Source organism: Salvelinus alpinus, chromosome 26 (assembly GCF_045679555.1).
Source record: "Salvelinus alpinus chromosome 26, SLU_Salpinus.1, whole genome shotgun sequence".
NCBI lineage: Eukaryota > Metazoa > Chordata > Actinopteri > Salmoniformes > Salmonidae > Salvelinus > Salvelinus alpinus.
Window position 1 is genome coordinate 39,620,315 of NC_092111.1, and position 20,724 is coordinate 39,641,038.

Genomic DNA, 20,724 nt, shown 5'->3' on the forward strand with positions numbered 1-20,724 from the left:
ACACTTTGGTTCCTACCCTGTCAAAAATAACATCTCCATAGAGATCCTATTGGTAAGCTATTCTAATTCTCAATTCCATGAACACCTCCCTGCCTTTTTCATTCGTTGTTATGTTAAACACTGTATTAAAGGTGCCTCTATTACCCACTGGGCATACACAGGTTGAATCAACATTGTTTCCATGTTATTTCAATTAAATGACATTTTACCAATGCGGAATAGATGTTGAATTGACGTCTGTGCCCAGTTGGTACATTCTAACTATATAATAAGTATAATCATTCTATTTTCATGATTCCAACTGTTCACCCAAGTGTTTTTTTAAAATCTAAATCGCAAGTCAAAATCGCAATTGGAATATTTGTTTAAGAATAAGGCCTAAATTTTATTGTCAGATCAACTTTTGTTTAAAATTTGATTGAACAGTATAAACCAATCAAAATGGAGAAAGCCTCATTGAAATCATTTTAGAAGGTATGTGTTTCTACCCTAGGGTCATAGGTCATGCACCATGGGTCATGCACAACTCATACAGCAAATTGAGAACTTTTATTATTTAAAAACATAAAATACTGTCAAATACCATCAAAAATATTGTGATACATTTTGGCCATATCGCCCTGCCTTAGCTCAATCATCAAATTTGATCTTCTTTCCCTGGAAGGCCACTACTACGGTCTGTTGCTCCTTCCTCTTCTTACTGGCCTCCCATGACGGGTGCAGGGCCTGTTGTGGTGGCTGAGATGAAGAGGTGGAGGAGAACCCTCTGCCTTCCCGTTGCCTCCCAAAGTCCCCCCTTCCCCTCCCAGAACCCCTATCATGTGACCCAGGACCCCGAGACGGGCCATCATCTCCCCCTCTTCCCCGGTTTTTGAAGTCCCCTCCCCTACCCCCTCCTCGGCCCATACCCCTGCCTCTGCCTCCGCCTCTACCCCTGCCTCCACCTCTACCACCTCTGGAACCAGACAGACTGGAGCAGAAGACAGACCTCCCCCTGAAGTTCTGTCTGGCCTCTAGCTCATCTAGTTCAGTCTGGTGTGGGTTTAAGCTCTCCAGTGGTTCCAGCAGTGGGTTTTTCCCCAGTTCGCTGCTCTTCCCCTCCCCTCCACCTGGTGGCGCTGTAGCCGCGTCACTCTTCTTTTTGAACTTGGCGACTTTCCCCAGGAAGAAATCGTCGTTGTCGCTTTCATCCGACTGGGAGGACTGCTTACGGAAACGCTCCTCCGTGCTGTCGTCAAAATACTCCTTCTCCTCGTCGTCCGAAGACTCCAAGTCACTCTCCTCTTCCTCATCATCATCAGAATCCTCTTCTTCATCATCCTGCTTGTTTTTAACATCCTTAATTTGCGGTTTAGTGACTTTCTGGGGTTTGGGGTCTTGAGTCTTCTGAGTGGCTGGAGTGTCCTTTGTGAGTTTCTGGACTACTTGCTTCTGTGGTGTGTTTTTCATGGTTACTATGTTCTTTGTAGGTACTACTTGTGGGGCCTCTATTGTGAATGGAGTGGATGAGTCCACCAGAGTCTTATCGGCCTCTGACATCTCCTTGGGCTGAGGATCAGCTAATGTATTCTCTATGGCCGATTCTTTATTCTCTATCGTGGAAATGTCTTCTTCTGTAACCCTGACAGTCTTATCAACGGGTTGCTTTTCTATAACAGCTGGTTCGTCAACCGTTAGACTCTGGCTCTCCACGGGTGTTCCATCTTCCTCCTCATCCTTCCCCTCTTCACCTTCCACCCCTCCTTCTCCATCACTGTCCTTCGGCTGCTCGATCACCTCTACCACCTTTAAAGGCTGCTTTTTAACCGCTCCCTTTTCGTCTCCTTTCTCTACTATCATCCTCTCATCCTTGAAGGCTTTAATGGCAGCTTTGATGGTGTCTATCTTCTTGCTGAACTGGGGGTGAGTGGCGATACGGGCTACAGCTCGGTCAGAAATGGTGGCCTTTGGGTTCTTACAGACAAACTCAAAACTCAGGTTCTTCTGGAGGGCAGCCTTGGTCACCTAGAAATAATAATCAACAATTATTATGATCTGGTTTTGGGACTGTAAGTCAATTTGCAATGGTTTGGGACTGATATGAATATATGCACTAAACCTGAATATTCACTGCAGTATTCAACTTCCAAGCAAGTAAAACAAATATATACAGTACCAGTCAAATGTTTAGACACACCTACTCATTCAAGGGTTTTTATTTGTACTATGTTCTACATTGTAGAATAATAATTAAAACATCAAACTATGAAATAACAAATATAGAAACATGTAGTAATCAAAAAAAGTGTTAAATCAAAATATATTTTATATTTGAGATTGTTCAAAGTAGCCAGACTTTGCCTTGATGAAAGCTTTGCACACTCTTGACATTCTCTCAACCGGCTTCATAAGGTAGTCACCTGGAATGCATTTCAATTAACAGGTGTGCCTTCTTAAAAGTTAATTTGTGGAATTCCTTTCCTTAATGCGCTTGAGCCAATCAGTTGTGTTGTGACAAGGTAGGGGTGGTGTACAGAAGATAGCCCTATTTGGTAAAAGACCAAGTCCATATTATGGCAAGAACAGCTCAAATAAGCAAAGAGAAATGACGGTCCATCATTACTTTAAGACATGAAGGTCAGAAAATTTCAAGAACTTTGAAAGTTTCTTCAAGTGCAGTCACAAAAACCATCAAGTGTTACGATGAAACTGGCTCTCATGAGGACCGTCACAGGAAAGGAAGACCCAGAGTTACCTCTGCTGCAGAGGATTTGTTCATTAAGAGTTCGCAGCCTCAGAAATTGCAGCCCAAATAAATGCTTCAGAGTTCAAGTAACAGACACATATCAACATCAACTGTTCAGAAGAGACTGCATGAATCAGGCCTTCATGGTCGAATTGCTGCAAAGAAACCACTACTAAAGGACACCAATAAGAAGAAGAGACTTGCTTGGGCCAAGGAACATGAGCAATGGACATTAGACTGGTGGAAATCTGTCCTTCTGTCTGATGAGTCCAAATTTGAGATCTTTGGTTCTAACCACCGTGTCTTTGTGAGACACAGAGTAGGTTAACGGATGATACCCAAATGTGTGGTTCCCACCGTGAAGCATGGATGAGGTGGTGTGATGGTGCTTTGCTGGTGACACTGTCAGCGATTTATTTAGAATTCAAGGCACACTTAACCAGCATGGCTACCACAGCATTCTGCAGCAATACGCCATCCCATCTGGTTTGGGCTTAGTGGGACTATCATTTGTTTTTCAACAGGACAATGACCCAACACACCTCCAGGCTGTGTAAGGGCTATTTGACAAAGAAGGAGAGTGATGGAGTGCTGCATCAGATGACCTGGCCTCCACAATCACCTGACCTAAACCCAATTGAGATGGTTTTGGATGAGTTGGACCATAGAGTGAAGGAAAAGCAGCCAACAACTGCTCAGCATATGTGGGAACTCCTTCAAGACTGTTGGAAAAGCATTCCAGGCGAAGCTGGTTGAGAGACTGTCAAGAGTGTGCAAAGGTGTAGTCAAGGCAAAGGGTGGCTAATTAGAAGAATCTAAAATATATATTTTGATTTGTTTAACACTTTTTTGGTTACTAAATGATTCCATATGTGTTATTTCATAGTTTTGATGTCTTCACTATTATTCTACAATGTAGAAAATAGTAAAATAAAGAAAAATCCTTGAATGAGTAGGTGTTCTAAAACTTTTGACTGGTGCTTTATATCTGATATGTAATTGGTGAAGTACACCGCACTAAAGAGCTTGTACTTTTCTGATAAATTAAGTTTTACAGGACATTGCATGAAAGGAACTCACTCACCAGCAATGTGTATCAGCACATATACAATGGCTTGGTAATTATACTACACAGTATTCCAAATAAGGAAGTAATAATAGTAGTAATAATGTAGGTAAGATGTAATTGGGGAAGAAGCACCCACCGGATCAGGTTTGAGTGTCTTCATCTCATGGATTTCTTCCAGCAGTCTGCCTACCCTCCTCCGGTTCCTCTCCAGATCTTCTTCCTTCCCCTTCCTTTTCTTCAGACTTGCCATCTGCCTGGTCAACTTCCTGATGACCAGCGCCCTCACCCTTTTCACCTCCTTCCTCATCCTCACCACCTCGTTGTTCAGGTTTAATGGAACTGGCTTACTGGGATCATCTGGCTTCTTCTTCTTCTTTCTCGGAATCTCTGGTTTCTTCTTCTTTTTCTTTATCAGAAGCCCTGTTTTCTTGTCTTTTATCAGAAGCTCTGTTTTCTTGTCTTTTATCAGAAGCTCTGTTTTCTTGTCTTTTATCAGAAGCACAGGCTTATTGTCATTTTTTGGGAGTTCTGACATTGTCTGTTTATTTGGATCCTCAGGGATCGCCTCAGTCTTCAGAATGTCTGGCATTGTCACTTGCTGTGTGTCGGTTGATGACATCTGTGGATGACGCAGTTATGGGCAGAAGAGTGAGTACACAGAAAGGGATAGCTAAATACAGTGTTTTTTTCCCATCTCTCTCTGTCTTTGGGTGATACCTGTGAATGGTATAGCTAGATCTAGCTGTGAATGGCATAGCTAGATCTAGCTGTGAATGGCATAGCTAGATCTAGCTGTGAATGGCATAGCTAGATGTAGCTGAGGAACGCTCAACTCCATTGTCTTATATCGAGGGGGAGTTGAGGTTTGATAACTCACCTTGGGATTTTCAAACAACAACACTGAGTCACCATCAGTTGATTCTGAAAAGTTACGTTTTTTTTTTTTACATTTCTTATTTTATTTAACTAGGCAAGAAGGTTAAGAACAAATTCTTATTTACAATGACAGCCAATGGGACTCCCAATCACGGCCGGATGGGATACAGCCTGGAATCGAACCTGGGACTGTTGTGGTGCCTCTTACACTGAGATGCAGTGCCTTAGACCACTGCGCCACTCAGGAGCCCTAAACCTATGTTTGTCCTGTACAACTGCTGTACTTCCGCGGGCGCTGGAATTCATACTTTTAGAAAAAATACATATTGAATACAACCATCTACTTTTTCCTCATTTGTCTTGCTGGTACTTCTTACCTACTTACTACGTCAGATGAGATTCTATTGGCACATGCAAATTCGTGCTGAGTTGCGCAACACAAATGAGATGGTTGTATTCGATAACTTTTTATTACAAGTATGAATTTCAGGTAAACGCTTTCAGAATTGACACCTTTATGGTGATGGTGATTCAAGTATTGTTGTTAGAAAATCCTGCAACCAGTTGTCAAACTCAACTCCGCCTCGATATAAAAGAGAACGGAGTTGAGCGTTCCTCTGCTAAGGTAGAGCCACAACATTAGCTAGTATGTAACCACTAGCATACAGTATGAGTAAATGGAGGTAAAGGTAAATGCAATGGTATAATACCAGCTATCTTAACGGTACATTCGTTATTACGGTGGCTAATTTCCCATCAACTGCTAACAGGGCTAGTTAGCTAACGAAAGTTAGCATATTTTCAAGCATGGCCGAAGAAGCAGCATGCTACAGCATTTGTTAGGACTTTATCAACAATATATATATCAGAGATGACAGCTTTATTTTTTTATAATACACTACAGTTATCACAGCGCAAATTTAAATGTAATCAAAATCACTCATACCGTCAAAGTATAAATTCGAGAAAGACTTAGTCCATACAAGAGGCAGCCATTATTTTTTTACTACGTAGACGTATCATTGACGTAGTCACGAAGGCGTGCGTCGTGGCGTTTGATGGAAAGGGGGAGGGCCCACGATACAGTGTTTTTATTTCTTGCTTTGTTTCACGTCCAGAAAATAACAGCAATGGTGGATATTTGAAGAAATGTCCATATCAGATCGTTCGTGTGACATTTTCGTAATAATTACCGGATTGATATCAGAGCCAAATCCACAGGAGGGAGGATGAAGCGGCGCAATGCGGACTGCAGCAAGCTCCGACGGCCGTTAAAACGGAACCGAATCACCGAGGGTATATATAGCAGGTACGAACGAAGAAAGGGGGCTCTAGTTAGGGGGCATGATCGTACAATAATGGCGGCTGAGATATAGCAGACAAGACACTCAGCTGTCGGGTATAGTGTCAGATGACCTCCGCTTTCGCGTTTACTATTAGTCTGTCGTGTTCGAATGTCTAATAGATTTGTTTCTGAACTTAAGGCCTAAGTTAGCTAACGTAGCGTTACTTAAGTAGTAGTAACAGCAGTAGCTGCTAGTTAGCTCGCTAGCTATTCTGACAGTTCAAGGGATTTGTTCCAAAATGTAAACAGCACTGGCTGCGTTCACATTGGCGATGTGAACGCCAATGTGTGCTGACATTGCATACACATTATATAATTGCACGGTTAATTAGTTTCTACTTAGAACTAGCTGGCCATCTAACCCAAACATGAGAAAATTATATTGTACGATCATTCACTGTCTGGTAGCCCTGTATTTCTAGCGATCCAAAGCTTGACTGTTCTTCTTATACTTTTGACATTTCAGTGCACTGTCAGCAGCAAGCCTCCATTGATAACGCTGCATGAGAAAAGCAGCTGTTGAAAAGCCAATATGCCCTGACATGAACACAGGTTTTAGTGTTCTATTCAGTCTTCTGATAGTCCTATGCCACTGTCTGGCACTGTGTTAGGTTATGCATTTTTGGCCTTGAATGTACGGTACGAACAAAGAGTAAAGCTTTGGACCAGAGCTAAGTATGAAGGGACTGAAAGCAGAACAAGTGCCCAGCCATGAATGTATATCAACTAGTGGGGAATAAGTCAGGATTCATTACAGATCAATTTCAGTGGCAAATGCCTCTCTTTAAAACATTGGAAAACGTGTGGTCTTGTGGTTGCAGATGACCTCTAAGCGGGACTGAAATCAGGATAAAGATGTTCCATCTATAAACACTGAATGACTGTGGTACTGATCATATATCACAGGCAATTTTTGTCTAGCTCTGGTCCAGGGTGGTAGTGACACGTGTTCTCCTATTAGTTAGTAGAGGAACATTAACACCTTGGACCAGAGCTAGTTTTCATCCAGCCTCTTTGTTTTGACTGTTTTGGTTTCCCTGCTCTCCGGTTGACAGTGCTTCAAGAAATCTCACAATGTTTCTCTCTTTCCCCTTTTCTCTTTCTCTCTCTCTCCCTCTCCCTCACTCTCTATCTTCTCTCTCTCTCTCTCTCTCTCCACCTCTGTCTCTCTCTCTCTCTCTCTCTCTCTCTCTCTCTCTCTCTCTCTCTCTCTCTCTCTCTCTCTCTCTCTCTCTCTCTCTCTCTCTCTCTCTCTCTCTCTCTCTCTCTCTCTCTCTCTCTCCACCTCTGTCTCTCTCTCTCTCAGTACCTTCCTCTATCTGAAGTTTCTGGTGGTGTGGGTGCTGGTGCTGCTGGCAGACTTTGTGTTGGAGTTCAGGTTTGAGTACCTGTGGCCCTTCTGGCTATTCATACGCAGTGTCTACGACTCCTTCAGATACCAGGGGCTGGTAAGTGTGTGTGTGTGTGTGTGAGAGAGAGCTTACTCATGAGATTTTGACATGAAAGATGGCTGCACAATTGTATATTATTGCATACTGACTACATTTCTCTCTCTCTCTCTCTCTCTCTCAGGCGTTCTCAGTGTTCTTTGTGTGTGTGGCGTTTACGTCTGACATCATCTGCCTCCTCTTTATCCCTGTCCAATGGCTGTTCTTCGCTGCCAGCACCTACGTCTGGGTCCAGTACGTCTGGCACACAGGTCGGTTAATATCAGCTCTCTCTCTGTCCCATATTTAGATTTGTCTTTCCCACAATGCATTGGCTTAATCCTGGGTGTCATGTGATTTTAATATGTTTATGTATACCCAGTTAACAAATGTGTATGTACATTTTATGTATTCAGATATGCATGTACAAAATACATGTATATTTCTTTGTCTGTTTACACAGGCAGCCTCAGTTATCTTTTTCCACTAATTGGTCTTTTGACAATTCAGATCTTGCCAATAATTGGGCCAAAGATCAGAATTGGTCTGTCTGTGTAAACATAGGCTCTAACTCTCACACTGTCTCCCATCTGAGCCCTTCCACCTTGCACAGAGAGAGGAGTGTGTCTACCCACCGTATCGCTATGGATACTGTTTGTGTACATGGAAGCTGCCATCCGCTTCAAGGACCTGAAGAACTTCCATGTGGACCTGTGTCGGCCCTTCGCTGCTCACTGGTAACCCTGTCACCGGTTTCTCTAACCCTGTCTGGCCTACTACCTAGCGTATCGCAGTACCACAGTAGCACAGGACCAAGCACATTGTAGAAAAGGTCATCTACATTCTCAAAAGGTTTTAAAAAATAATTTCGATTAATGCAACAATTGGACAATGGATATAGATACTTAAAACCTTTATTTTTATTTTTTATTATATATAATCCATCAGATAATTACTTAATTATAGCACATAAACTCTAACTATTCAGCGATTTTAAAATTAAAAATGTATTAAATAATTTTTTTATAATTTATTTTATTTTTATTTTTTATACAGTGGGGAGAACAAGTATTTGATACACTGCCGATTTTGCAGGTTTTCCTACTTACAAAGCATGTAGAGGTCTGTAATTTTTATCATAGGTACACTTCAACTGTGAGAGACGGAATTTAAAACAAAAATCCAGAAAATCACATTGTATGATTTTTAAGTAATTAATTCGCATTTTATTGCATGACATAAGTATTTGATACATCAGAAAAGCAGAACTTAATATTTGGTACAGAAACCTTTGTTTGCAATTACAGAGATCATACGTTTCCTGTAGTTCTTGACTAGGTTTGCACACACTGCAGCAGGGATTTTGGCCCACTCCTCCCTACAGATCTTCTCCAGATCCTTCAGGTTTCGGGGCTGTCGCTGGGCAATACAGACTTTCAGCTCCCTCCAAAGATTTTCTATTGGGTTCAGGTCTGGAGACTGGCTAGGCCACTCCAGGACCTTGAGATGCTTCTTACGGAGCCACTCCTTAGTTGCCATGGCTGTGTGCTTCGTGTCGTTGTCATGCTGGAAGACCCAGCCACGACCCATCTTCAATGCTCTTACTGAGGGAAGGAGGTTGTTGGCCAAGATCTCGCGATACATGGCCCCATCCATCCTCCCCTCAATACGGTGCAGTCGTCCTGTCCCCTTTGCAGAAAAGCATCCCCAAAGAATGATGTTTCCACCTCCAAGCTTCACGGTTAGGATGGTGTTCTTGGGGTTGTACTAATCCTTCTTCTTCCTCCAAACACGGCGAGTGGAGTTTAGACCAAAAAGCTCTATTAATGTCTCATCAGACCACATGACCTTCTCCAATTCCTCCTCTGGATCATCCAGATGGTCATTGGCAAACTTCAGACGGGCCTGGACATGCGCTGGCTTGAGCAGGGGGACCTTGCGTGCGCTGCAGGATTTTAATCCATGACGGCGTAGTGTGTTACTAATGGTTTTCTTTGAGACTGTGGTCCCAGCTCTCTTCAGGTCATTAACCAGGTCCTGCCGTGTAGTTCTGGGCTGATCCCTCACCTTCCTCATGATCATTGATGCCCCACGAGGTGAGATCTTGCATGGAGCCCCAGACCGAGGGTGATTGACCGTCATCTTGAACTTCTTCCATTTTCTAATAATTGCGCCAACAGTTGTTGCCTTCTCACCAAGCTGCTTACCTATTGTCCTGTAGCCCATCCCAGCCTTGTGCAGGTCTACAATTTTATCCCTGATGTCCTTACACAGCTCTCTGGTCTTGGCCATTGTGGAGAGGTTGGAGTCTGTTTGATTGAGTGGGTGGACAGGTGTCTTTTATACAGGTAACGAGTTCAAACAGGTGCAGTTAATACAGGTAATGAGTGGAGAACAGGAGGGCTTCTTAAAGAAAAACTAACAGGTCTGTGAGAGCCGGAATTCTTACTGGTTGGTAGGTGATCAAATACTTATGTCATGCAATAAAATGCGAATTAATTACTTAAAAATCATACAATGTGATTTTCTGGATTTTTGTTTTAAATTCCGTCTCTCACAGTTGAAGTGTACCTATGATAAAAATTACAGACCTCTACATGCTTTGTAAGTAGGAAAACCTGCAAAATCGGCAGTGTATCAAATACTTGTTCTCCCCACTGTATATGTTTTTTGTTGTTGTTGGAATTCAGGTATTACATTTGTTAAATGTCACTTATTTTTCTTAGAATGCACTCATATACACTTTCTTATAGTATCGGGTATTTTTTTTCTCAATACATTTAGTTAAAATAAAGAGAATTATATGTACCTCATTTGCATAAATACACCAGCTGCACTTGCATATATGAATAGATGAACAAAAAGGGGTGGGGCTTCAACCACTAAACACTTGCTCTGTCTACCCTACCTGCATTGTTTATACTAGATGTCTTCATGGGTATGTGTAATTTTAACAGACTTGTCCGGAAGGGCCCCGTACAGATCCAGCTGCAGTCGAGAGATTGAGAAATTATATCATTTATGCTGATGCTCTAGCTTTTCAGGAGAGTGGAGCGTGTAGCTTGTGGTCGTCCAATCATAAGTCAAAGCGGCAATAGGCTAAAGTCATAGCGCCTCGCTCCGAACGTTCCCAGAACACGTTTAGTCTGTTATTTAAAGGTTCCCAGAATGTTTTGTTAGGTTGTGGGAACAGTTTGGTGGTTACATTGTGGGGACGTCACAAAATATACACTATATGACTAATAGTATGTGGACACCTGCTCGTCCAACATCTCATTCCAAAATCATGGGCATTAATATGGAGTTGGTCCCCCCCTTTTGCTGCTGTAACAGCCTCCACTCTTCTGGGAAGGCTTTCCACTAGACGTTGGAACATTGCTGCAGGGACTTGCTTCCATTCAGCCACAAGAGCATGAGTGTTAAGATTCCCCTTCACTGGAACTAAGGTGTCTAGCTCGAACCATGAAAACCAGCCCAAGACCATTAGTCCTCCTCCACCAAACTTTCCAGTTGGCCCAGATTCGTCCGTCGGACTGCTAGCTGGTGAAGCGCGATGCATCACTCCAGAGTGCACATTTCCGCGATCGTAATATTAAATGGGGAAAAAACATCAGGCACAAGCGAGAGTATGAAAGAGTCGCAGGAGTAAAATGAAAATTAATCAATCCAGCCAGATTTAAGTGATAAGTGGATTTTTCACCCCTCAAACACAGGAAATAGATGGCTGAAAAAGACAGATCCTCAGGTGGGCGGGACATGTGTGTTGCTACACATTTTAATTGCTTAGGCAATGGAGGTTTATCAACAAAAGGGAAACAATTCTTCTACGCTGCACACGAAGTAGAAATCTTTCATTTTTCCCCTTCATTTTGCTATGACAACCATAACAAAAGTTTATTTGTGCTAACTCTTTTCTCCTTCCACCTCTGCCCTCGTCCCTCCACCTCTCTGCCCTCGTCCCTCCACCTCTCTGCCCTCGTCCCTCCACCTCTCTGCCCTCGTCCCTCCACCTCTCTGCCCTCGTCCCTCCACCTCTCTGCCCTCGTCCCTCCACCTCTCTGCCCTCGTCCCTCCACCTCTCTGCCCTCGTCCCTCCACCTCTCTGCCCTCGTCCCTCCACCTCTCTGCCCTCGTCCCTCCACCTCTCTGCCCTCGTCCCTCCACCTCTCTGCCCTCGTCCCTCCACCTCTCTGCCCTCGTCCCTCGTCCCTCCACCTCTCTGCCCTCGTCCCTCCACCTCTCTGCCCTCGTCCCTCCACCTCTCTGCCCTCGTCCCTCCACCTCTCTGCCCTCGTCCCTCCACCTCTCTGCCCTCGTCTCTCCACCTCTCTGCCCTCGTCCCTCCACCTCTCTGCCCTCGTCCCTCCACCTCTCTGCCCTCGTCCCTCCACCTCTCTGCCCTCGTCCCTCCACCTCTCTGCCCTCGTCCCTCCACCTCTCTGCCCTCGTCCCTCCACCTCTCTGCCCTCGTCCCTCCACCTCTCTGCCCTCGTCTCTCTGCCCACGTCTCTCTGCCCTCGTCCCTCCACCTCTCTGCCCTCGTCCCTCCACCTCTCTGCCCTCGTCCCTCCACCTCTCCGCCCTCGTCCCTCCACCTCTCTGCCCTCGTCCCTCCACCTCTCTGCCCTCGTCTCTCTGCCCTCGTCTCTCTGCCCTCGTCCCTCCACCTCTCTGCCCTCGTCCCTCCACCTCTCTGCCCTCGTCCCTCCACCTCTCTGCCCTCGTCCCTCCACCTCTCTGCCCTCGTCCCTCCACCTCTCTGCCCTCCACCTCTCTGCCCTCGTCCCTCCACCTCTCTGCCCTCGTCCCTCCAACTCTCTGCCCTCGTCCCTCCACCTCTCTGCCCTCGTCTCTCTGCCCTCCGTCCCTCCACCTCTCTGCCCTCGTCCCTCCACCTCTCTGCCCTCGTCCCTCCACCTCTCTGCCCTCGTCCCTCCACCTCTCTGCCCTCCGTCCCTCCACCTCTCTGCCCTCCGTCCCTCCACCTCTCTGCCCTCGTCCCTCCACCTCTGTCAGTATTGGCTACCCGGTGGTGACTCTGGGCTTTGGCTTTAAGAGCTACGTCAGCTACAAGATGAGACTGAGGAAACAGAAAGAGGTGCAGAAGGAGAATGAGTTCTATATGCAGCTCCTACAGCAGGCTCTGCCCCCAGAGCAACAGATGCTACAGAGACAGGAGAGAGAGGCAGAGGAGGGTGAGAGGGAGCATGCAGTACACACACACACACACACACACACCACACTTTACCCTGAGCAACAGATGCTCCGCCAACAATTGGAAGGTGATCGACAAACACACACTGTTGTAATCTTACCTGACCTCTTCCTAACCTTGCTTCCTCCTCTCTAGCGGCCATGGCTAAATGTGTGTCATCAGAGGTGGACCCTACCCTGCCGGTTTCCCAAAACGGGTCAACTCCCGGCAAGAAGACCCCCGTTAACGCTTCTGTTCCCTTACCGGAACTGGAGTACCGGGAGAAAGGGAGAGACGGGAACAGCAAGGAACGGGAGGGCAAACAACAACAACAACACATAATAGGAATCAACAACAACAGTATCCTCCACACACTGGACTCCACATTACAGGAGACAGAGTATATGGAGAACACGGGGGGGAAGAGACTGAACAACGACCTCAGAGGAGGAGAGATCACGGGCAACACACACACTCCCAAAGAGGAGGTGGGGGGAACAGGGGGAGGAGGAGGAGGGAAGAACTACAAAAACGCCAGCGGAGGCGGTGTGGCCACCAACTCCTCCCCTCGGAATCACAGCGCCACCAATGGGACCGTGCCGTCGTCTGGCTCGTCCAATAAGAACGAGAAAAAGACAAAGTCTGCGGGGAAAGGAGGAGCCAATCAGAAGGATCCCGTGGAGAACTGCATTCCCAACAATCAACTGGGCAAGCCGGATGCTCTCGTGCGGTAAGACACACACACACAAAAATACATTGCCAACGTACACCCACATGCATATAGACAGGCTGGTTTCACACCCACCTTGGTGGCCTTTCAGGCCGACTACGATGCTTCTCACAGCAATCAGTGGTTTTGTGTGTGTGTGTGTGTCACGTCATCAACTACGTCCGTACATCAGATTTCATACGATGTGCGTAGCTGTTATGTTAAACACCATGTGAAACTGCGATGTAGTCTACCTGAAACATAACCCTTGTCCTCTCTCTCTAGGTTGGAGCAGGATGTGAAACGGCGATGTAGTCTACCTGAAACATAACCCTTGTCCTCTCTCTCTCTAGGTTGGAGCAGGATGTGAAACTGTGATGTAGTCTACCTGAAACATAGCCCTTGTCCTCTCTCTCTCTAGGTTGGAGCAGGATGTGAAACGGCGATGTAGTCTACCTGAAACATAACCCTTGTCCTCTCTCTCTCTAGGTTGGAGCAGGATGTGAAACGGCGATGTAGTCTACCTGAAACATAGCCCTTGTCCTCTCTCTCTCTAGGGTTGGAGCAGGATGTGAAACGGTGATGTAGTCTACCTGAAACATAACCCTTGTCCTCTCTCTCTCTAGGTTGGAGCAGGATGTGAAACGGCGATGTAGTCTACCTGAAACATAGCCCTTGTCCTCTCTCTCTCTAGGTTGGAGCAGGATGTGAAACGGCGATGTAGTCTACCTGAAACATAGCCCTTGTCCTCTCTCTCTCTAGGTTGGAGCAGGATGTGAAACGGCTGAAGGCAGACCTGCAGGCGAGCCGTCAGTTGGAGTCAGATTTACGTTCTCACCTCTCCTCGCTGACCAGCCAGGACAGGAGTCTGCGCTCAGAGCTGGGCCAGCTGCGACAAGACAACGAGATGCTGCAGAACAAGTAAGAACACACACACCCACTCGAGGCCTGGTACCAAGCCAAGGTTCTCCGAGGATTGGCACGGTGTAGAGGATCGGCCTGAGCGTGATATCACTCATCTTGATCACATAAAGAGGTGTTTTATTTCAGATGCAATGTGATCTGTAGATCAGGGATTGTGATTCTAGATTCCCCTCCAACATGTAGATTCATTCTGACTTAGAAACCCGGGGAACAAACTTCTTGGCTGTTTTTTGTGTGTACATCTCTAACCGTGTGTGTGTGTGTGTGTGTGCGTGCTCCACAGTGCTGACCAGGCCAAGCAAAAGGACAAGCAGACCATCTGCCAGCTAGAGAAGAGGCTGAAGGCAGAGCAGGAGGCGCGGGCGCTGGCGGAGAAACAGCTGGCCGACGAGAGGAAGAGGAAGAAGATGGAGGAAGCCACCGCAGCTCGGGCTGTAGCACTAGCCGCAGCCTCCAGGTAAACACACACACCAGGGTTTCCGTTAGCCGGTAGTAGCCAGCTTTTGTCCAATACATTATATATTTTTTTGAAAAGCCGATAAATAAAATTGGTTCCGGCCAATTGACCAGGAGAAGAAGAAACAATCCCATTGTGAAATAATGTTTTTTTTAGCCTCTTCATTGGTGGAAATACCAGAAATACATTTGACTGGTCATGCTTACCGGTCTATAGGTTCATTTGCATAATTTAGTGGAATTAAATTGGCGCATGTGTACAGTATATTTGTTATGTATCTTATTTACTATACCACCTACAACATACACAGATACAGAACCTTGGAGTAGAAAATCTGTCAGACAGGCAAGAGCTGCAGCATCCCAAAACGGCAACAGAAGACGGGTTCTATCAGCGCGTCCCACAATCACTTTGCAATGAGCTGGAGGCAGTATGCATGTTGAAAACAGATACCTAATTGTTTGGAACCTGAACGTTTTAATACATATTATGAGGCATGTCTTGCGTTGCTTCAAAGTAGCCTATTAGATCTCCTCTTAACATCTTTCTATAGGATATGTTCATCTCTGTCACGTGAAACCGCTCGCATGTTCAGTGCCCATTTGACGACAGTGTTTTCCCGCTAATTGCGTTATGGAACGAACGTTCGCAAATAGCCTACTGCCTGGTGTGCGTTGCTGTGCTTATAATGTGAATAAATAATAGTTTATCACCATTTTAAGCTAAACGTTCTTATCTGTTGCATTAGACACATTGCTTTTTAATGTTGATGTAGCCTTGGCCTACTGGTTGTATGAATTTGGGATCTATCGTCCCACAACTGTCCCAGAGTCAGTTTGGAATAGGCTATTTCTTTCTTGACAAGGTCACCAATAGAGTAGGTAGGCTAAACGTTTATGCTATAGTAGATTGACATAGCCTAGTGATTTTGCTGTTCGTTAGTCGTCTTGTTGGCTGTGGAAAAGTAAATATGGAAAGTTATTCTAACATGTTCAAAGTGGACATCAGAATTGGGCACATCGTTGCATCCTCGGACATGCATGTTTCTGTTAAAATGAATGTCCATTAAAATGTAAATGTTACCGTCAAATGTGTAAAACCCTGACCTCTGTGGATCTCTGTCAGGGGGGAGTGTACTGAGTCCCTGCGTGGACGGATCAGAGAGTTGGAGACGGCGTGTAAGAAACTCAGCATCGACATGAAACTCAAAGAAGAGCACATTAGAGAGCTGGAGGGGAAATGCCAGGTGAGTCCATCCTTCAATCGTAGATATTTATCCTCTCTGTGAGCTCACTGTCTCGTAAATGATGTATCAGGAGAACCTGAGCAGGGTGCTGCTGATTCCTTTAATGGGACATGGCTGAAAACATTACATTCCTTCTCTAAATTGAAGATGTTTTTTATTTTTATTTTGTTATTTTACTCTGAGCGAAAGCGATATATATTTGTACTTTTTCGTACTGGTCCCCCTGTGGGAATTTAACCCACAACCCTGATGTTGTAAGTGGCATGCAGTACCAACTGAGCCACACAGGATCCTTATGAGGAGTTAGTGGTTTCAGATGTTCATGATGAGGTGTTGATGTCTACTCTCTCCCCTCCTCTTCTCTCTCCCCTCCCCTCCTCTTCCCCCTCCTCTTCCCCCTCCTCTTCTCTTCTCTCCCCCCCTCTTCCCCCTCCTCTTCTCTTCTCTCCCCCCTCCTCTTCTCTCTCCCCTCCCCTCCTCTTCCCCCTCCTCTTCTCTTCTCTCCCCCCCTCTTCTCTCTCCCCTCCTCTTCTCTCCCCCCTCCTCTTCTCTTCTCTCCCCCCTCCTCTTCTCTTCTCTCCCCCCTCCTCTTCTCTTCTCTCCCCCCTCCTCTTCTCTTCTCTCCCCCCTCCTCTTCTCTCTCCCCTCCTCCTCTCTCTCCCTCTCTCTCTCTCTAGGAGCTGCGTAAGTACAAGGAGAATGAGAAGGACATGGAGGTGTTGATGTCAGCTCTGTCGGCCATGCAGGATAAAACTCAGCACCTAGAGAACAGCCTGTCTGCTGAGACCAGGATTAAACTAGACCTCTTCTCTGCCCTGGGGGACGCCAAGAGACAGCTGGAGATCGCACAAGGTACAGTTCCCTTCCCTGACCCACTACCGCGGTACAACAGCGACCGACTTCTAGCTGAGCCATTGTGTTCATAGACTCTAGGATCAAACTCTGAAAGCTGGATTGCAGAAGGTAACCGAGCATTACCTCAGGGTTTCATCTAGCATTACATAAACAGCATTACCTCAGGGTTTCATCTACCATTACATTAACAGCATTACCTCAGGGTTTCATCTACCATTACATTAACAGCATTACCTCAGGGTTTCATCTACCATTACATTAACAGCATTACCTCAGGGTTTCATCTACCATTACATTAACAGCATTACCTCAGGGTTTCATCTACCATTACATTAACAGCATTACCTCACGGTTTCATCTACCATTACATTAACAGCATTACCTCAGGGTTTCATCTACCATTACATTAACAGCATTACCTCAGGGTTTCATCTACCATTACATTAACAGCATTACCTCAGGGTTTCATCTACCATTACATTAACAGCATTACCTCACGGTTTCATCTACCATTACATTAACAGCATTACCTCAGGGTTTCATCTACCATTACATTAACAGCATTACCTCAGGGTTTCATCTACCATTACATTAACAGCATTACCTCAGGGTTTCATCTACCATTACATTAACAGCATTACCTCAGGGTTTCATCTACCATTACATTAACAGCATTACCTCAGGGTTTCATCTACCATTACATTAACAGCATTACCTCAGGGTTTCATCTACCATTACATTAACAGCATTACCTCAGGGTTTCATCTACCATTACATTAACAGCATTACCTCAGGGTTTCATCTACCATTACATTAACAGCATTACCTCAGGGTTTCATCTACCATTACATTAACAGCATTACCTCAGGGTTTCATCTACCATTACATTAACAGCATTACCTCAGGGTTTCATCTACCATTACATTAACAGCATTACCTCAGGGTTTCATCTACCATTACATTAACAGCATTACCTCAGGGTTTCATCTACCATTACATTAACAGCATTACCTCAGGGTTTCATCTACCATTACATTAACAGCATTACCTCAGGGTTTCATCTACCATTACATTAACAGCATTACCTCAGGGTTTCATCTACCATTACATTAACAGCATTACCTCAGGGTTTCATCTACCATTACATTAACAGGATGCTCTGCTGCTTGACCCAGAGATGTCAGCAACATGAAGAGAATGGCAACAAAGTGAGAAGCCATCTGTCATCTAACCCTCCGTTCCCCCCCGTCCCCGTCCCCGTCCCCCCAGGTCAGATCCACCAGAGAGACCAGGAGATAGCAGAGTTGAAGCAGAAGATAGCTGAAGTGATGGCTGTGATGCCCAGTATCTCCTACAGCAGCGACAGCAGCAGCCTCAGCCCTGTTACGCCACACTACTCCTCCAAGTTCATGGACAATAGTCCCTCTTCTCTGGATCCCAACGCTTCGGTCTACCAGCCACTCAAAAAGTGACAGTAGCACACACATTTAATACACACTAACACACTTACTCACAAGGCAGCATACATAGTCCCATACACACATTTAATACACACTAACACACGTACTCACAAGTCAGCATACATAGTCCCATACACACATTTAATACACACTAACACACGTACTCACAAGGCAGCATACATAGTCCCATACACACATTTAATACACACTAACACACGTACTCACAAGGCAGCATACATAGTCCCATACACACATTTAATACACACTAACACACGTACTCACAAGGCAGCATACATAGTCCCATACACACATTTAATACACACTAACACACGTACTCACAAGGCAGCATACATAGTCCCATACACACATTTAATACACACTAACACACGTACTCACAAGGCAGCATACATAGTCCCATACACACATTTAATACACACTAACACACGTACTCACAAGGCAGCATACATAGTCCCATACACACATTTAATACACACTAACACACGTACTCACAAGGCAGCATACATAGTCCCATACACACATTTAATACACACTAACACACGTACTCACAAGGCAGCATACATAGTCCCATACACACATTTAATACACACTAACACACGTACTCACAAGGCAGCATACATAGTCCCATACACACATTTAATACACACTAACACACGTACTCACAAGGCAGCATACATAGTCCCATACACACATTTAATACACACTAACACACTTACTCACAAGGCAGCATACATAGTCCCATACACACATTTAATACACACTAACACACTTACTCACAAGGCAGCATACATAGTCCCATACACACATGTTAATACATACAAAGAGAAACACTTTTGGTCATGTTTTTAGTTGTGTTTTTTGGGAAGTGATAGGAAATGTTCTCGGAGGTGTCTAGTACTAGGCTCTCAAAATGGGACACACCAGACCCAATTGGTCATGGGTTTGTTCCCATGGCGACGCTCTGTTTATGGAACAGATGGAGAGGTTGTTTTGGCGTTTTGTGTGTCGTGTAAAACGACAGTAGGGAAGATGTTGACGTTTTTAGGGATTGAGCCATTCTGATTTAACTGGTAAGAGAGACATAAAGGGACATCAGGTTGACAAGGACTGTGTCCAAAATAACACCCTATTTCCCTATATTGACCCGGGCCCAGTGGGAGTTCTCTGAGGGGACATCGAGGCAGATGACGACTGCCTGGTTAGTTGATATGAATGTTTAGAAAGACTCATTGTGTTGCTCAGTCACTCTTTCAGTGATTCATGCTCTCTCTCTTCTCCCTCCATTCTAGTTTTTGACTCGGTGTATTGCCAAACTTCTCTTTGGGTTTTAAATGAGACAACGGAAACATTTGAATTGTTAAAATGGTACCTTCTGTGAGTTTGATTATGAATGTAAAGTACTTTGTTCATGTTTTGGTATTATCGCCCTAAAGTGTGATTTTTTGTTTTTTTAAACGACACATTTCAGTTTAGTTATGATGACAATGGTAATATCATCATAACTAAATGTACAGATCGGCAATTTGTACATTACTCCATTTTTGAAAAGTGGAACTGACTCCAAACAACGTCCGGGATTATGAATGAACTCAAACACTCCTGATTTGTGGCGTTAACTCAAACACTCCAGTCAAGAAATCCATAAATCTCTCAAAATAGGATTGTCAATAAATATGACCTGGTACTGTCTAGAGGTTAAGCTATGTCATCTATTTGCTGTGAAACGTACATAAACCTGTCTCTCCTTTTGGACCAAATTACACTCTGTTGTTAGGCCGTATAACTAAAAACCTACTGGATTTAATGATGTCTAGGTAACTGATGTTTTACCTGTTGTTAATTTCACTGTGCCTTGCAATTCCATTTTATTTTTTATTTTTAAGTAGTTAGTATAATGGGTTACTTTGTCAATCTTGATTTAGGACCCTCCCTCCAGGCTGTGTCTCAATAACGAGATCTTTCTGGCAAATGGAAGCAACATATGGTGAAAGCTTATCCAGGCCTCTCACCTATCATGAAGGAAGGAAGCCAGTGTAGTGGATTGCGACGTCCCCCTATCTCTCACCATCTCCCATGCAGCCCCAGTCTCCCTTTTCTATTAGGCCCCCCGTTGTCTGATACAACACTGACCCAAGTAAACAATGGATTTGGTTCATCCCATTTTGTATAGGGAGTAGGAACGACCCTATCCACCAGCTATTAACTATGTCTGGAGCCTAAAGTTTTACCTGGCCAGCCCAAGTGGTCAGTTGAACAAACACCAGGCCTTTATGTCCAATACTACGGTAGCCCAGAGTGGACATCTATCTGTTTACAACCAGGGTTGGGGTCAATTCCATTTCAATTCCAGTCAATTCAGGAAGTACACTGACATTCCAAATGTACCTTTTTTTTTTTATAAGGGAAAATGTGGAATTGG

General features: G+C 44.8%; 2 protein-coding genes across 2 annotated transcripts; one reads left to right on the plus strand and one right to left on the minus strand.

Moving 5' to 3' along the window:
- Positions 1-534: 534 nt before the first annotated feature.
- srfbp1 (serum response factor binding protein 1) lies at positions 535-5,738 on the minus strand. The gene is made up of 3 exons (XM_071368995.1): positions 5,617-5,738; positions 3,931-4,413; positions 535-2,004 (listed from the first exon to the last, which is right to left on the minus strand). The coding sequence occupies exons 2-3, from the start codon at positions 4,411-4,413 to the stop codon at positions 631-633; spliced, it is 1,857 nt and encodes a 618-aa protein (XP_071225096.1). The 5' UTR covers positions 5,617-5,738; the 3' UTR covers positions 535-630.
- Positions 5,739-5,847: 109 nt separating this feature from the next.
- On the plus strand, positions 5,848-18,439 carry LOC139555300 (macoilin-1-like). Its single transcript, XM_071368994.1, has 11 exons — positions 5,848-5,979; positions 7,322-7,463; positions 7,588-7,714; positions 8,056-8,179; positions 12,459-12,637; positions 12,793-13,366; positions 14,108-14,266; positions 14,553-14,726; positions 15,852-15,972; positions 16,650-16,824; positions 18,097-18,439. The coding sequence occupies exons 1-11, from the start codon at positions 5,900-5,902 to the stop codon at positions 18,297-18,299; spliced, it is 2,058 nt and encodes a 685-aa protein (XP_071225095.1). The 5' UTR covers positions 5,848-5,899; the 3' UTR covers positions 18,300-18,439.
- The last annotated feature ends 2,285 nt before the right edge of the window (positions 18,440-20,724 follow it).